We start from the raw sequence: 15704 nt of genomic DNA on the forward strand, positions 1-15704 counted from the left end.
GCTGCACCTTTTACCACAGTGGCTTATTCTTTTTTCCTCCTCTTCTACCTTAAACATAGATCTCGGCTCAAAGTGTAGCTGACTGGCCCGGCCATTATTCTCTGCAGATCCTGGTGTGAAAGGTCGCAAACCTGAGTGCCCGTGCTGCTGTATTCAACAGACATAAAAGCTCAAATAAATAAGTAATACCATCAATGACAACAAGCCTGGACACGACACTGCGGATGCTAAGTGCTGCCAGGTTTCTGATAGAGAGAAAAAAGAGGTGCAAGCTCCACTGAGTTTCCTTGCAAATTTCTGAGGAAAGGAAACATCAATGATTTAAGATGGAGTAAAATGGGAAACCGTAATGCGAAGGTCCAGTCAGATTGTTGAAGGTGTTATTTTTTGCGGTTGGTATCCTCTGAAAGGAGCCCACTCTTCAGGTTTGCGTCTCACACAGGGTGAGGACTACACTTCTCTGTACTCCCTGAAGATAATGAATCCAAATGTGTTTCGTTTTCTGGACTCCATTGTTCATACGTACATGTAGTTTCGGTTAATTCCAATTGAGGGAAATCTTAATGCGACAGTGAACAGTAATATTGAACATGGTGGCACGTTTCCATTTTTGTTGCAGCAGTTTCTATAAAACCCTTTCCTGTTTCAAGTGCTCTTAGTCAGATCCATAAATAATGAGTATCATAAAAACACCCAGAATTGTGTGGAAAAGGCGCCTTCAAACCATTCAACACCTTCAGGACCAACACCGACACTAAAGTCTAACAATATCCCTTTATCGTTACGCACACACCTCAAGCAGCGCTGTTTGTGGTTCTGAAACAGCAGCAGGTAGCGATCCATCAGAGACTCACATCTGCTGACATCATTTTCAACTATGTAACAATTGATAGGCAGCACCTCTTAAAGTTTTCCTTCAGAATTATCTACATTTCATTTCCAGATTACTCTAAAGTCACTGCAAAAGCATCGCACATAATAATCCCAGAAGTCACAAAGGAACCCAGGCTTCACTCGCATTGACTAATGTTACTGGATCCACCAACATGAGAACACTTAACAACTATAGTGTGTATGGCAGAGTGAAAGAACATATCTGCCCATTGGCAGTGTGCTAAACAGCATGTAGAAAAGTCAGGAGACTATTGGTTTAAATTAGAGGAGTCAAAACAACACTCAGAACCTCATCCCGTCTGTGAAACATTTGTCTGTGTAATTGTGTCATTCAGCAAGACAAAGAGCCTAAACACAAAAGTCGTCCTAGAGAAGAACGGTTCAAGAAGAACAAAACATTGTATTGTATTGACCGAGTCAAAGTCAGACGTGACTAGAAACGTTCAGTTGTTCTTATGGTTGCACAAAGAGCTTACACCTGATACTGAAATTGCGAGGGGACACAAAAACCTTTTAAGAGGGTGTTTATTTAAACACAAAGCGTGAAACTTAAGATCTCAAGTGGTAGTTTGAGCTGCATGTTAAAACCAACAGGGTTTAACGGGGCTGATTCAAACCAATCGACTTCACTGTCGCACCACACATACGGGAGAAAATTCCTGCAGCCTCTTGTATATGTTGTACCTGTACATCGCTGCTGCAATATTGAAATTTCCCAGTGTGGAATCAAAAAAGTGTCCAAATATCAATCTATAGCTGAAATTTATGCTCATCGTTCTGGTACGAGATAGAATTATTCTTTTTTCCTTCATGCTTTCCACGCTCAAACACTCGCGCTTCGGCATCTCCAGCTTCGCCTCCCATCACGCCGTGTGGCCCACGAGGAAGATGTGAATTGTCTGTAGTGAGCCATCAATCATGGCGGTAACGACAGCTCCATAAACAGAAGGGCAGCCTACCCACTGGTTTCTGCTTGGCGGTGATAGCATTCACATCTCACTGCAGCACTTCCCTTCCTTCCTGCTGACCTCTGCACAGCTTCAGCAGCAAGGACAAGACTCTGCTTATCTCCACTGGCTGGATTTAGATGGTGGTGTGAACACACAGGTGTCAGCAGGGATGTAGTGTTGTAAATATAGTGGTGAACAAACTGTGACTCCCAGCTAGCGATCATTGTTGAACAACCAACAATAGAAAAGACAAGTTATATTTAGGCCAAGTAATTGAAGGAATGCGCCAAATGTATGACTTTTGTTCCAGGTTGGTTGCATGCATGGCTGCATCTAATAAATAGGAGGTTAAAATGTTGATTATTTTATAATTGTCTGTTGAAAGGTCAACTATTAACACACACATAAATGAAAGTAGCAAAAAAATCTGTGGTTTTAATAATAAATGAAATATCAAAAAGTTGAAAAGCACAGTTTTCATCAAACCTCTGCTTGTAGATATTTCACAGACCGAAAAAGACTGCATTGAAACAAACTTTGTATTGTTTTGGTTTTTGTGCTATTGATGTCTAACTCCTGTGGCTCGTTCAGCCTTGTGTGTTTTGTTTTGTCTTGTCTATGTTCCGGCTTTTTGTATACAAACCCATGAAGCTAACAATGCCAGTTTGTGCGCTTTCCTGTGCCCATTGTTGCCACTGCGTCTCTGTGCCCTTGGTAACATCCACTCGTTGTGAGGTCCAGACAATGGCTACTGACAGGGTGCCATGTATCTGCACTGGCTTGACCCCATGCCCCTTCCTGTTGCCTTTGACGTCCCTCCTCGTCCTCCCCTCTTGGCCTTTGACTCCCGCACCAAACACTGGTCGACCTGTCCTGTCGGGACAAGGCAGGGTGTGATCCAGCCCTTTTGACGGGACGCAGAAAACCGTCTGCTTTGTTTCTCAACATCCAAACAAATACCGGTTTAGGTGAAGCACAGAACGTGATTGGATAAATGATGCAAAGCGACAACTGAAAACAGTTCGGTGTTTGGATATCAATGGCTGCTTCTCAGCTCTGGAAGGTTTGGTAAATTTGGGGATCAAACAAATGGAGACGGTTTCCTCTTTAGGAATTGATATCAGATCTTACAAATCACGATTGATATGAATCACAGGATTTATTTCTTGAAGCCTGCCTCGTCGTATCCACCTGCTGTTGAGGACCTTAAAGGAAAGTATCTCCTGGTCCATGTGAGTGAGGAGTTAAAATGGAGGCGAACTGTCTTCATTGACTGTGTATAAAGACGGACAGACCCTCTCCATCTTGGTAGAGCCCGACCCCACCAAACTCCCAGCTAGTTCAAAGGAGGTGTAGATGTGTAGATGGAGCTGAGGCAGGCAGCTACAGACTTGTGATGGTATCGACCTGTGCCCTCAAGGTCCCCGCGCCCTTAATAATGAATGACTTTAGGCCTTGATATAATTTAAACAGGTGAATTCTCAGTTGTCATGAGTGGAGAAGTGTGGTTTGACTTGCTTTTGTAGCCAGCTTCAAGCTGAAATTTAAAGAACTGCAGCATTTCTGTGACAAAGATTAGGAAACTAGGAAAATGACTTCACAATAAGTTTTATTTTTGCACTGAATTGTTTGTCTTCATAGTACACACTGCAGCGTATATTTCCACTCTTTGAGCTCTTTGTGACAACAGAGGACACAAATAAAAGCTTCAGTAGCTGTGAACCGCAGTGTGACTGAATCTGACATCACGCTGAAAGAGTGGATTCACTAAGTGTGGTACATATACAGCAAAGTGTAGTTAAATGTTAAAAGGAAAAGAAGGAAAGTTAATACAGAGAATCTTTTTTTCTGAAGCCTGGTATGTGAATGCACAGAAACAAGGGCAGAAATACTTTTGATGTTATGAATAGTGAATTTTGGCCACACTGTGGCTTTTTAATAAAGAGACAAGGCTTTGACATCTGAATTCTTCTAATGCCGATCTCTGGGCTAATTCATATCAGAGCGTTTCATTTTTTTCCTTCTTCTTCTTTCTGTTCGTGTCTGAAGAGCAGCAGACCTTCAGCTTCGGGCCTGAATTGGCACAATGACTGGCAGAGGCCAAAACACACAATGGTCCTTTTTTAATAATTTCCTTTCATCCTTTATCTGCTCTCAGTATTGTATGTCATAAATGAAAGTTTGAGATGTACAAAACAGCTTTTTCAATTCTTTTTTTTTTTCTTTTTTTTTTTTTTTCAATCAACTTGCAGACCTGGAGCTGTCGTCTTTGTGCTGGGGGGGGGGGGAGAAAAAAGCAGTAAGAGGGTATAGCTTTGAAATGGCCTGAAAGACACACCTGCGTAACAAAGTGCTTCATTCCATTTTCAGATCACCTTGTCCCGTTTGAAAACTGTAGGGGGGGAAAAAAAAAAATGCTGCGGCCTCGGTCCTTGGAGCAGAAACTGGGAAATGAAACCTTGCCTGCCCGTTATTGTCACTGAGGAAAGCTCACTAATTTCCCAGAGATATTATCCTCTCCCCTGCCTCCCTTCGCTCCTTTTTCCCCCCGTCTCCCCTCCCCCTTCTCACATTGTTCTCCGGGATCAAGTTCATGGAGGTCGGGGCTGGAGGAGGGTAATGGGACCCTTGTCCCTGTGTCTCGGGGCAGGTTGAATGGGTCTTGGCCCCTGCCCCCCAGCCCCCATGCAGCCTCTCTGAATAGGACCCAGATTCCCTCGCTCTTTATAAGGCTTGTCTCCAGTTTCTCCAGCGCGGCCTTGCTTCCTGACAGATCCATATTTCAAAGTGTTTAGATTCCATGTTCACATGAAGTCGCATCTGTGTTCCCACAACACCTCGCTGCCCCTCCCAGCCCCACCTGCCACATCCACCAGCGGCTTCAGACCATTATTAGTTCACACATGCATTTCCCACGTGTCACGATCGTTCCTGGCACGAGTATCCGATGAGAGTTTACTGGACTATAAAGCGTTGATTTGTGAGGTTAAAGTTGTGTCTCGGAGATGGCCGGTATCTAACCCTGAATGAGTGAACGCAGCGGTGACTGAGCCATCGGTCCGATAATGAAAGCTCTGCGATATTTATGCGTTTGCCTTCGTATAAACAGGAATTCTGTTGCTGTAATAATTTACAACTAATTTCTGTAAACACATGTCTGGATGTGAATGCAGAAAACTAAATCACCATCAGATGACGCCGACGGCTTCAACATTTTCTACTGCTGCAGCTTCACATTAAAAGATTTTAGTTGATTTTCATTACAAAGTAGCCACAGGAAACCTCAGTGAACCGCAGACGCTCATTAAAAATGTCATCAACGAAACAAGCCGACTGTCATCTTTTAGCGTTTTTTGACTGCTTACCAAGTAGTTATATAAAACGAAGTAATGGATAAAGGTGTAGCTATAATGAGCTGTTAGATGAAGAGCTGCAGGCAAAAAAAACTACACACCTCCAATCTCCAACCAACTCCATGATTTTACAGCGTAAAATCAGATCACAGAACAAATCATTGTCTGAGTTACGCATTTATTTTATTATTTTATTCTTCATTTGTAATGTCATGTTGTTCCAACAAGGCTTTGCTCAGATCCATTTATTCAGAGAGTGTAAATATACAATAAACCGATAAAGTACAACATTGTTGTCTTCATCTGAGTTAAAGAAAATGATTAACACTCAAGTAAATCACAAAACTTTAAACGAAAGAAAGACGTTTTGGTGAAATACGCAAACAATCCTCTGCAGATGGAAGCTCTGGTTTGAACCACGTCTCTGCGGTGGCTTTCGTGGCAGATTCACTTAACGTTGCAAATAAATATTTAGTTCTTATAGATGTTGAATTCAGAAGCGCCTTCTACATGTGATGATGGCGGGGCATGCTCTCTGAAACTCTCTCCTCTCTGATACAACGTCGGCCACTTGCTCTTTTCTGTTTCTTCCCCCTCCTGCGCGTGGTGAAGTGCTGGAAGCTGCCGGGTCGCTGAGAGCAGCTGTGTTTGCTGTGAAGTGTCTGCAGTAGTTGTTTTACGTTAGTAGGCTGCAGGTCAAACTGCAGCTGGCTGCATCTCAGCGTGGAGACAAACCCTAGGGAGACGGTGTGTGTGTGTGTGTGTGTGTGTGTGTATAAGTTTGTGCGAACCAACTCGTCCCTATGGTTGTAGCCTTTCCTAAGCGGGCTAAGTCTGGTGGCTAACCCTTAGCGCCTCTGCGTTTGGCAGCATGACTGCAGCGAGATTAATCCATTCCACACTCCATCAGTCACTAGGCACAGGTTATTAGTGCTGGGGCAGAGGGGAGCGCACACACTCTCCCTCGGAAAACACACACCCCGACTAGGCGCCTTCACCCTTGCGACTTCGCCTTCTACCTCGTCCCCAAAGTTTGCAAAGGTGGCCTTGGTGTTGAGAGGCCATTTGTCACAACCCAGCCAGAGTCTCCACTTGGCTCCTTTTAATAAGGCTACCTGGGCTCGGGGATTACACACACACACACACACACACACACACACACACACATCCGTGCACACACTCACGTACACACAGGGCATGCACTCTGCTTTGCACATACTCATACAGCCCTGAGTGTCAGGTGGTGCGTCCCGCGGGTCTTATAAAAGTCCCATTAACATGGCCCTCCTCATTGGTTCTGACAGGTTGATCAATTAGACCCCTCCCCCCGCTGACCCCGGGGCCGCTCTGACTCAGAGGTCAGACAGGATGGATCGCCAGACCTGCATGCAGACTCTAACTCTCCCTCCCTCTCCCTCCTCTTATCTCCAGGCTGGTCACGGTGCAAGCTTGTTCATCCTGCCGCGCATTCAGCGCCCGGCCCGATATCCCGGAGTGCAGCTGTTCTCCCAGCTTTTAGGTGGAGGCTCATGCTTTACCTGAGACATGTTTCGATCTTATCTCGACTCTTAACATGACCAAAACACATGCACACACACACACACACACACATATCCCGGCGCTTTGTCTCGTCTTGCAGCGATGATGGTCTTTAAGGTCTGGTCTGCTTCCTGCTGCTCTGCTTTTAGTATTTATTCTGTTCCCCTTAGTGAGAATTTCCTCTGACCAGGCTGTTGAACATGCATCTCTCATAGAAGTGTTTATTTGGCTGACTGAGAAATATTAGCAACAAAGGATATATCCTGATGACCTCTTAGCCTTTGTTAAGTCCTACTATAGTCCTGCTTCCTATGTTTTTTGTTGCTGCGTTTCTATTACCCGTAGTAATGCGCAAAACCTAAACATCACAATAAAAAACTGTTAATGGAAACACCTACATTTAGAAAAACCTCTCAAATGTGGCTAAAACATTGTTACACTGTCATGAGGTGATAAAAGTTTATTGAAAAAGTGCAAAGGAAACACTTGTTTCGGCGTCACTGTCATGACACAGGGGGTCATGTGACCAGCTCATTTTAAGTCCATCTTCCTCAAAAGTCTGTCATGACGACAATATAAGAGAATTATGGGATATCGTGAGACGTGACTTTATGAGAGTTAGAGCCCATTCGCAAAACACCTTTCAATGGAAACATGTACATGTACAAAGCGCAATTGTACTTATACCGCTTTTATTTTACGAAAAACTATAAAGGAAACGCAGCGAGTGTGAAAATCTGATGTAATGGTTTGTCATCATTTGACCACATTCATCTCCTCATGTAATAAATATTATTTAAGTTTTCAGAACAAACTGTTTTATGTTGTATAAGGGTTTCCCAAATTGATGTTGATGCCAAGAAGGTCTAGCTCTTATATTGTCACTTTCTGCTTGTTTCATAATAATTGTGGTGGGAAATATGCAAGAGGATTACAAGGAAACCAGAGCAAATTGAGGTTAATGTTGGATAAATATGTCGATCAGTATATTGTGGCACAGTGTGGGTAACGTGGACATTACAGGTGCAGTCGGACATACTATGACTTTAAAGCCTGTTACTGCGTTTGAGAGGGTAATGCTGTACAGGTGTTGTGGCACAGACAGTGTTTACCCGAGCTTTCCAGCCCGACTGTTTGATGTCGCTGAGGTCTGTTCTGCTGTCTCAGTCTGTGTCGAGTGAGACAACTAAAGGTTGAGGAGTGTCTTCCCTGTGTTTGGTAAACAGTCTGCCCTGCACAGCCTAAATGGAGGTACTGATGTCTGTGTGCACGTGCTTGACCTTAGGTTTAAAAAGAAGCCGACGAAAACGACACGGTTCCTCAGACAGAACTGACGGCTCATTTTATGTAATTTTAATTCTTTGTGGGATAAACAATGACGACTGAAATCCCTCACAGATAGGGACTAGAAAATGTCCAGGAGTCCATGAAATAAGCAACACAAACATAGTCATTTAACACTTTTACGGTTGTGTGCAATATGGATTTACCTACATGCTGCTTGGAAAATCACACAACTTATTTAGACTTGTATAGTTGGGCAGTTGGATCTCTCTCTGCAGTGTTGTCTAAGAGAAATCTAGCTGAGAGAGTCATGTTTCTCTAATCCCTTTAACCCGACTACATAAACCTCGTCTCTTGTTTATGTGACAGTTAAGAAATTAGCTTATGGGAGAAACTTGGTTACTTTAATATGTGTCATTGGCTCTAAATGAACTCTGAAGAATGATTAACTCTGGAAAAAGAACTCATACAATAGGAAAGAAACTGCAAACACCATTTAGCCTGTAGGGCAGTAATTATTTTTATCAGTTAAGCTACAAATTACTCCCTTAATTACACAGTCCAAAAAACGACTCCATCAAACGGGACAAAACAAAACGCGGAAAAACCTCGAAAATAGTTTAGAAGCTGTAATGTTTTAAATCGCTGTTTAGTCTGTCAGGGATGTTAATTCATGGCTTGGTCTTATGAGGTTTTTTAAAAAAAAATGTCTATTTTGGTAGTGAGAGACTCAAAGCGGATCCACTGAGGTGTTAAAATATGGTTAAAATGATCCATTAAACGAGGGAGGGGGCGGATTAAAAGAGGAATTAGAGGAATGAAGCGTTCAGTTTTGTGTGTCTGTGTGTGTGTGTGGGCATCAGGGGGGTATCTTGTCGCCCGTCTAGGGACCCCGAGAGATCAGCTTGGGGGAGCACAGGGGTTAAGAGCGGTGTCACGCCCGGGGAGACGCTGCACCGCCGTCCTAATGATGTCCACCGGCCTAATTGAATATTGACGTTCTGCACACAAGAGCTAAATGGCTTCTGTCTGCTTTACCTCTGCTGCACATTTTTACCCGTTTTCACCGTTTGATTCCCTCGGGGAGGTGGAGGTGGTGGTGCTGGTGTGTGTGTGTGTGTGGGGGGGGGTGGGGGGGTTTGATCGTTAAATGCTCCTGTTACCATGGCCACCGTCTTTTCATTCATCTGATGTTTCTTTATGTTTTTATGTGTTGCCGTTTGAAGTTGTTTTACTTGTCGCCTGATGAACTTAAACGCCTCTTTTTTTTTTCTTCTTTTTTTTTCCCTGGAGGAGCACATCTGAAAGTCGGTTTTCTTCCCTCGTCCCTCCTTTTCCTTCTTTCTTCTTTTTCTTCTTCTACCTCTTCTATTTCTGTGACGCCGCTTTTTCGCTTCCCCGCCGCGCTCGCTTGCCTCCAGACGCTTCTTCTTTGTTGCCACGGCGACGCGCTCCAGATGGCGAGTGTCAAGGCAGGACTGGGCTCTGAATGTGGTCTGATCGCACACACTGGTTTGCATATACACACCCGGAGAACAGACTGAGACACTGGCAGCGTACATTCTGTTCAACACTCACATCCTACTCAGATGCTGGTGGACGTGCTCTCTGCCCACTGTGCACACACACACACTTCCACACACACACACACACACACACACACACACACACACAAACGCGCGCTGCAGTACAGTATAATAAAACCTGTGTCACAGCCACACAGGAAACAATCTCTCCTTTATGTGACCGGGATGTCATTAATCTTGGCGGAGGTTAACAAATGCACTTGCATGGAAGGTATATTTCATAGGCAGACAGCCGACAATGGGGCCATTGTGGCGTCGAGCCGCAGCGCCCCGCTCTGCGTTCAGTCAGGACCTTTTGGTTGGCTCCGGATCCACGGCTGATGTCAGGGGTTATGTTTCATCTCCCAGATGAATGTGTTTATGCGGGAGAAAACATGTGAAACACAGAGCGAAAATCAAGGTTCCAGCTGTTTATTTATTTTCGCAGCGAGAAACCACAATTTATTCTCATGGAGCGGGAGGGAAATAAATGCGTTCGGCCATTTTTCAAAGTTTGGCCTTGTCACTATTAGTCAAAACCAGAGCCAGACAAATACCCTGCTGGTGCTTTCTGTGTGCAGCCAGCCGACCAGGCCAGCTCTGCTCTGATTCACCGCTTTTTAAGTTTCTCCACGGCAGCAGCAGCCTCAGCAGCGGCAGCGGCGGCAGCAGCGGCAGCGCTATTTCCATCTGAGAAGTGGCGTGTCTTCCCAGTAATCCATTAGACTTCCATTAGCTCCGATTTGTGTGATTAGTTCTAATTAATCAGTTCAGTCTGTGGCCTTCACTCCCCTGCGCGCTCCTCACATTTCATTTTTAACCTCATTTCTCAGCTCTCCACTGAGCGAGAGAACGAGGCAACGACTGAGTGAGCAAATCAAAGCGCGAGCTCCGGGTCTGCCGCCGCCGCCGCCGCCTTTTTTGTCCGAGCACACAAACACTCGATACTCCAAACAGTTCGAGCCGGCCGGCGCTTAGGCTGCATTGTAATTCTTGTTTCCATCACCACGCTGAATTAATGGGATTTTTCCTTGAAGTCGACTTCCCTGCAGCGATATTTCAGGTGCTTTTAAAATGAACCAGGGGATTGTGATCTCATGTTTTACACATCTCGGGTCTGCTGTGGCTCTGGTTAGCCTCACCCGGCCCTGCTGTGGAACAGTGGGTATTGATCGGCTCTGGGGCGTCCATCCCTCACTGTAACAAAGCCTATTGATGTTTGTGAAACCCTGATTTCCCCTCGGTCAAATACCATACGATGCACCATCGCTAAGTGACTGGAAGCAAACTCTGTCCCAGAGTGACCTGAGTGCATCTAAAATCATCTTTTCATCTGTGACTCTGCTGCTCTGTGCCGCAAACCTCAAATTAAAATTAAAAGATTTTTTTTTTCCCCCCCCCCCGGTGTGTAGCTGTTGGTCAGCTTCTTTTACTCGAGTTATTATGTGATGATAATCTATCTTCTTTTGCTCCGTTATCGGCCTTCTTCTGCCATTACCACCATTGTGATAAATGAAGGCTCAATTTATCAACCGCCGGGGCTCGATTTCTTTTTCTCCCCTCGGCTTCCGTGGCCCTGCTCCAATATCTAACCTCTGTACTGTTCACTTTATTTCTTCATCTGTTTTCAACCCCCCCTCCATCCATCCATCCATCCATCCATCTTCATCCATCTATTCCTCATTCCCACTCAGCCAGATCGCGGCTTTCTTTGTGTCTGCAGGGGAAGGCTGAGGAGCTGCCTGTCACCCCGGAGATGCAGACTCCCATCCAGGCTGCTGGAGGTGGCCTGGCTGCTGTCAGTCATTCTGTAGATGGGTAGCAGAGGGAGTGGGGGTTGACACATGATGTGGCTGCCTGCTGTTTAGAAATTCACTATTTTTTTTTTTTTTTACTTCTGCCAGGCCTGCGCAGTCAGTCATTCAGATTTGGCTTCGAAAATTAATTAATCTTGAATGCCACTCTAAGACTTTAAAGCACCTGCTCTGGTGCATCAAACCAAGTGCTCCCTGTTAGTCGATGATTAATGTTAGTTTAGTGCACAGAGGTTCATATAACTGTTTGATTGGGCCAATCATGAAGGAGTTTACAGTCAGGATTGAGAGGAGTGGTGTAAACCTTTGGTAATCCGCTCACACTTGAGCTGACGGCGTCTCTTGGGTTGGAATAAATCCATTCTTTCAGAGCGTGTTTGCTCTACTCGGGGCAGACATTAGGTGACGTAAAGGATTTGAAAAGATGAAAAGACTGAAATCCATGTGGACACAAACGTGCTCCTTCTGTTGAGTCAGTTCAGTGTTTTCAGTTGGGAAGTTGGGAAGAAAAACATTTTCGTCTTCTGTTTTAACTCAATGATTGATGTTTTGGTTCATGTAAATACGTCTATTTTATTAAACGATATCAGTCGAGTTGAAAAACTATTGCTCGTGTAAGCGTAGCCACTGTGATCCGGTTTAATTGTTTGTATGAATCCACCTTAAAGCTGCTTTAACCGATATTGCTACACAAACCGAGGCTAAAGCCCTCACCCTGGTGGTGCAGATCCAAATCCAACCTCCATCTTTTGCTGCATGTTGTGAGCTCTGTCTCACTCCTTTCTCTCCACACACAGTTAACATTTAAAGCCTGGTTCATACTTCCACTTAGAACCAAGACGAGTTCAACGCAAAAGTCTGTGATTTTGTCTCGTCGTATTCGTACTTGTGGCCTGGTGTATCCGTGACGTTCATTAATTATGCCACTAAAACACTAACCGGCTGAGAGATTTGTGTTCTGAAGAGCTAGTGAATGTCAAACAGTTACAGTTAAACTGCAACACAAAGCCGATGACGTGTTAAACCGGCTGAGAGACGAGTGTATTTCTCTGAGCAGTTGTCGAGTTCTGCATCGCTGCAGCCGCGGGCTACGAGGACGTGGCTCACGGCCAAATGTGGCAAAATGCGCACATTAACCTATTTCACCGAATTCTTTCCAACGGTTTGATTTTGTTTGTGGGTATTTTGTTTCCAAAAATTAAATTCTGGGTTAATTCATTCATGATACATGAAGCGAACACGATAAACAAAGACACTGCGTTAAAACAAGACCGCGGTTATGTAGTAATGGCATGTTAAAACTGACCTGCTTCCTGGTGTCATTCTTCGCTTGGTGCCATCATGATGGCGGAGTGAGTCTCCTGGGTGATGTTAATGTGATCTCTCCCCCTCCCTCCCCCCTCTCTGCAGGACTCCGTGGTTTAACGGCTGGGGGTTCAACCTGCCTCGGGGCCAGTCTCTGCTGGATAAATGGAACCTCGTCCCCGAGGGCATCGACATCCTGATGACCCACGGACCTCCGCTCGGTGAGTCCAATTAACCAATCACGGGGCCCCTCGTCGCCGCGCGTCGCAAACTTTCCCCTCGTTATTTAGAAAACGTGGACCGAGCCACTGGAGGCGTCGTCGCGGGCTGTTTGTCTGGACGCGCGTCTACATCGTCATCGGCACCGTTTTAAAACCAAACACTGCAACACGCTCCATAATTCAATATTTGTGTTTGACTTCATGAAAAAATAAAACGTTCGTTTTTTTGTTCCACTACAGACTGATTTAGTTTTCCTTCTAGTTGTTTGGGTCCCGTTTTTTTTTTTTTTTGTTTTGTTTTTTATTTTTTTCTGTGCGCACTCCATCTGGCTTTATTGAGTGATTTCCTTCCCTCTCGCCTTCGGAGGGTTTCTGCTGCTGCTGCTGCTGTGTCCGTTTGATTGCATGGAAACTCGATTTCGCAGCAGTGTGACAGACGCGGCAAACGACTGGAGAGAGGCTGTGGAGAGCAGGGCTGGAGGGGGGAGCTGAACATGTACCGTGAGACAAATGAATCGGGGTTCGAGAACAGACTTTATTGCTGCAAAAATCAGACGAAAATGGAGTAAATGACCAGTCGAGAGGCTTTTACTTATGAGAGTCAACCTCGTTCTGAACTTTTAAACTAGATGAGGCGGCAAATGTGCGCGAACTGGGGGGAAAATTACTGGTAAAATAAACTTGCACAATTTTATTATGAGTTGTTGCAGCCCTAGTTACACTCGTAACATCTTTACTATTTAATCACAAAAACAACTGAGACTGAGATTTAATAAAGCTCAATCTTGAGGGACGGCAAAGTGTGTGACCATTGTGCATTTAACCAAAAAAATGATTTCACAAGATAATTCAGCGCTAACTGTTCTTGATTGGCCATAATTGTTATAAAGGAAGCACTTGATGTAGCCAGAGCAAATAATGTGAATATTTTTTTGTGTGTTTTTTTGCAGGTTTCCGAGACTGGGTTCCTAAGGAGCTGCAGCGGGTCGGCTGTGTAGAGCTTCTCAATACGGTGCAGAAGAGGGTGCGACCCAAACTTCATGCCTTCGGAGGCATACATGAAGGTACAGGGAACAAAATTCACACTTTACATTCCTTATATCCTCCCCCCTTTTTTTTCTGGTGGCCTTGTAGGTAATTCATTTATGATTGTGTGGTAGTGAGTCAGATGATAAATGAAGAAAACTGAAAAAGAGGAAGTGTAATCTTAATACGTTCAGATTGTTATAGAGCTACAACAATTAGTCAGAGAATTATCTGGAACGGTTTTGATAACGGGTGTAGTCATTCTCTAAGCAAACATTTTAGTTCCCTTAAATTCTTGATATGTGATGTTAATAATTAGAGTAAAAATCATTAGTTCTATAAATGATTTAGTTGCTCAACAATAAAATAATTGTTGTGGATCAATCCTCAACTACAAAGAGCTTTTTAACCTTAATGGGGGTGAAGATAAAACCAGAGGGCACCAACAAGTTATTATTTTTTAAATTGATTTATTTGTCGATTAGGAAAATGTTTTCCCTGTATTCTGTCATTAATTAGCATCAACTATGACTTAACTTCAGTGGCTTGAGCTGATTGTAAGTGGAGGTGTATCTGTATTATCCTGTAGTAGAGGGTCCTCATTCATACTCACATTAACCTAACGTGAATGTCTCTGTGAGAGGAAACTCCTCATAGAAGCAGGTCAGAGCCCAGATAAATTCACAGTAATGGCTCAAATATTCAGAGAGGGAGAAGTTTTAATTTTAGAAAGCATGCAACCGCTTTTTCTTCTAGTATTGTGGTTTTGACAGGAGTTGCTGATCGTATTACTGCCCTCTGCAGGATACAAGCATCAACAGTGACAAGAATCTGGGTCTCTTTAATAAGTTTCTTCACTGCTACTATTTTTTAAGTATTCTGTGCAAGTTGATGCTCTCACGTTGTGGACGTTGACGAGTCGTTGCAGCTCTGTGGAACAGTATCTTGTTTAATTTCCGAAACTTAAATTGACAAAATGAATAACAGTCACTGTTTTATGAGCAGTTCTTACAGTCACCGTGTATTGTTTTTTGAATTCAAGTTTTTATTGTGTTTTTCAAACACTTGGTGCATGGTAAGCTTAGCAGGATTCTCCATACAGGAACACATAATATACAATTAGGTAACCCTAGCAACAGCCTCATCATCATTTTTGTCTTGTGAACATGTACAAGATAAAATAAGGCAACAGATAGAAAAAAAACAGGAAAAAGTAAAAATATCCTAGTGGGGGTCATTATCTCAAAACCTGTCCCAAGGAGTCACCCCCCTCCCCATACATACACTCATAACATGCTGTTTCAGTCAGCACACAGACCCAGTCTTTCTTTCACCTGTGAAGTTTCTAATTCCTTCCAATGTCTCAAAATGACTCGACAAGCTGTACCCACCGAGATTACCAGTTACATTTCGTTATATTGGGTAACTGAGATTTATCCCAAAAGGATCATCACAGTCATCGTGTTTGATACGGGAGAAATGTGCAGGTGTTGAGATCGGGCCTCTCTTGAATCACTATGATCAGTTCGTCTGCAGTTTATTCATTCTCAGTGTTGAAGTGGAACTATTTGTGGACTATTTGTGGATTTGAAGATGTAACCAGAGAACAGGCCTCTGTGTGCCCTCATTGTTAACCTTCATCACTTACCACCCAGTCCACGTGCTGTAAAGCTGGCAAATGACTGGTCATCTGGTTTGTCAGCTACAGTTTGGGAAGAATCTTGTTAATCAAGTCGGATCCAGTTGCTGACGA

At 44.0% G+C, this 15704-nt stretch overlaps 1 protein-coding gene across 2 annotated transcripts in view; it reads left to right on the forward strand.

Annotated features, from left to right (window-relative positions):
- The window catches only part of mpped2a (metallophosphoesterase domain containing 2a), a 65368-nt gene that overhangs the window by 47829 nt on the left and 1835 nt on the right, over nucleotides 1-15704 (forward strand). For both annotated transcript variants that reach the window (XM_047581065.1, XM_047581066.1), the window contains exons 5-6: nucleotides 12810-12925; nucleotides 13876-13989. In XM_047581065.1, coding sequence (XP_047437021.1) covers nucleotides 12810-12925; nucleotides 13876-13989 — 230 coding nt within the window. The remainder of the gene's footprint in view (nucleotides 1-12809; nucleotides 12926-13875; nucleotides 13990-15704) is intronic.

The sequence above is a fragment of the Mugil cephalus genome, chromosome 3 (genome assembly GCF_022458985.1).
Source record: "Mugil cephalus isolate CIBA_MC_2020 chromosome 3, CIBA_Mcephalus_1.1, whole genome shotgun sequence".
Lineage (NCBI taxonomy): Eukaryota > Metazoa > Chordata > Actinopteri > Mugiliformes > Mugilidae > Mugil > Mugil cephalus.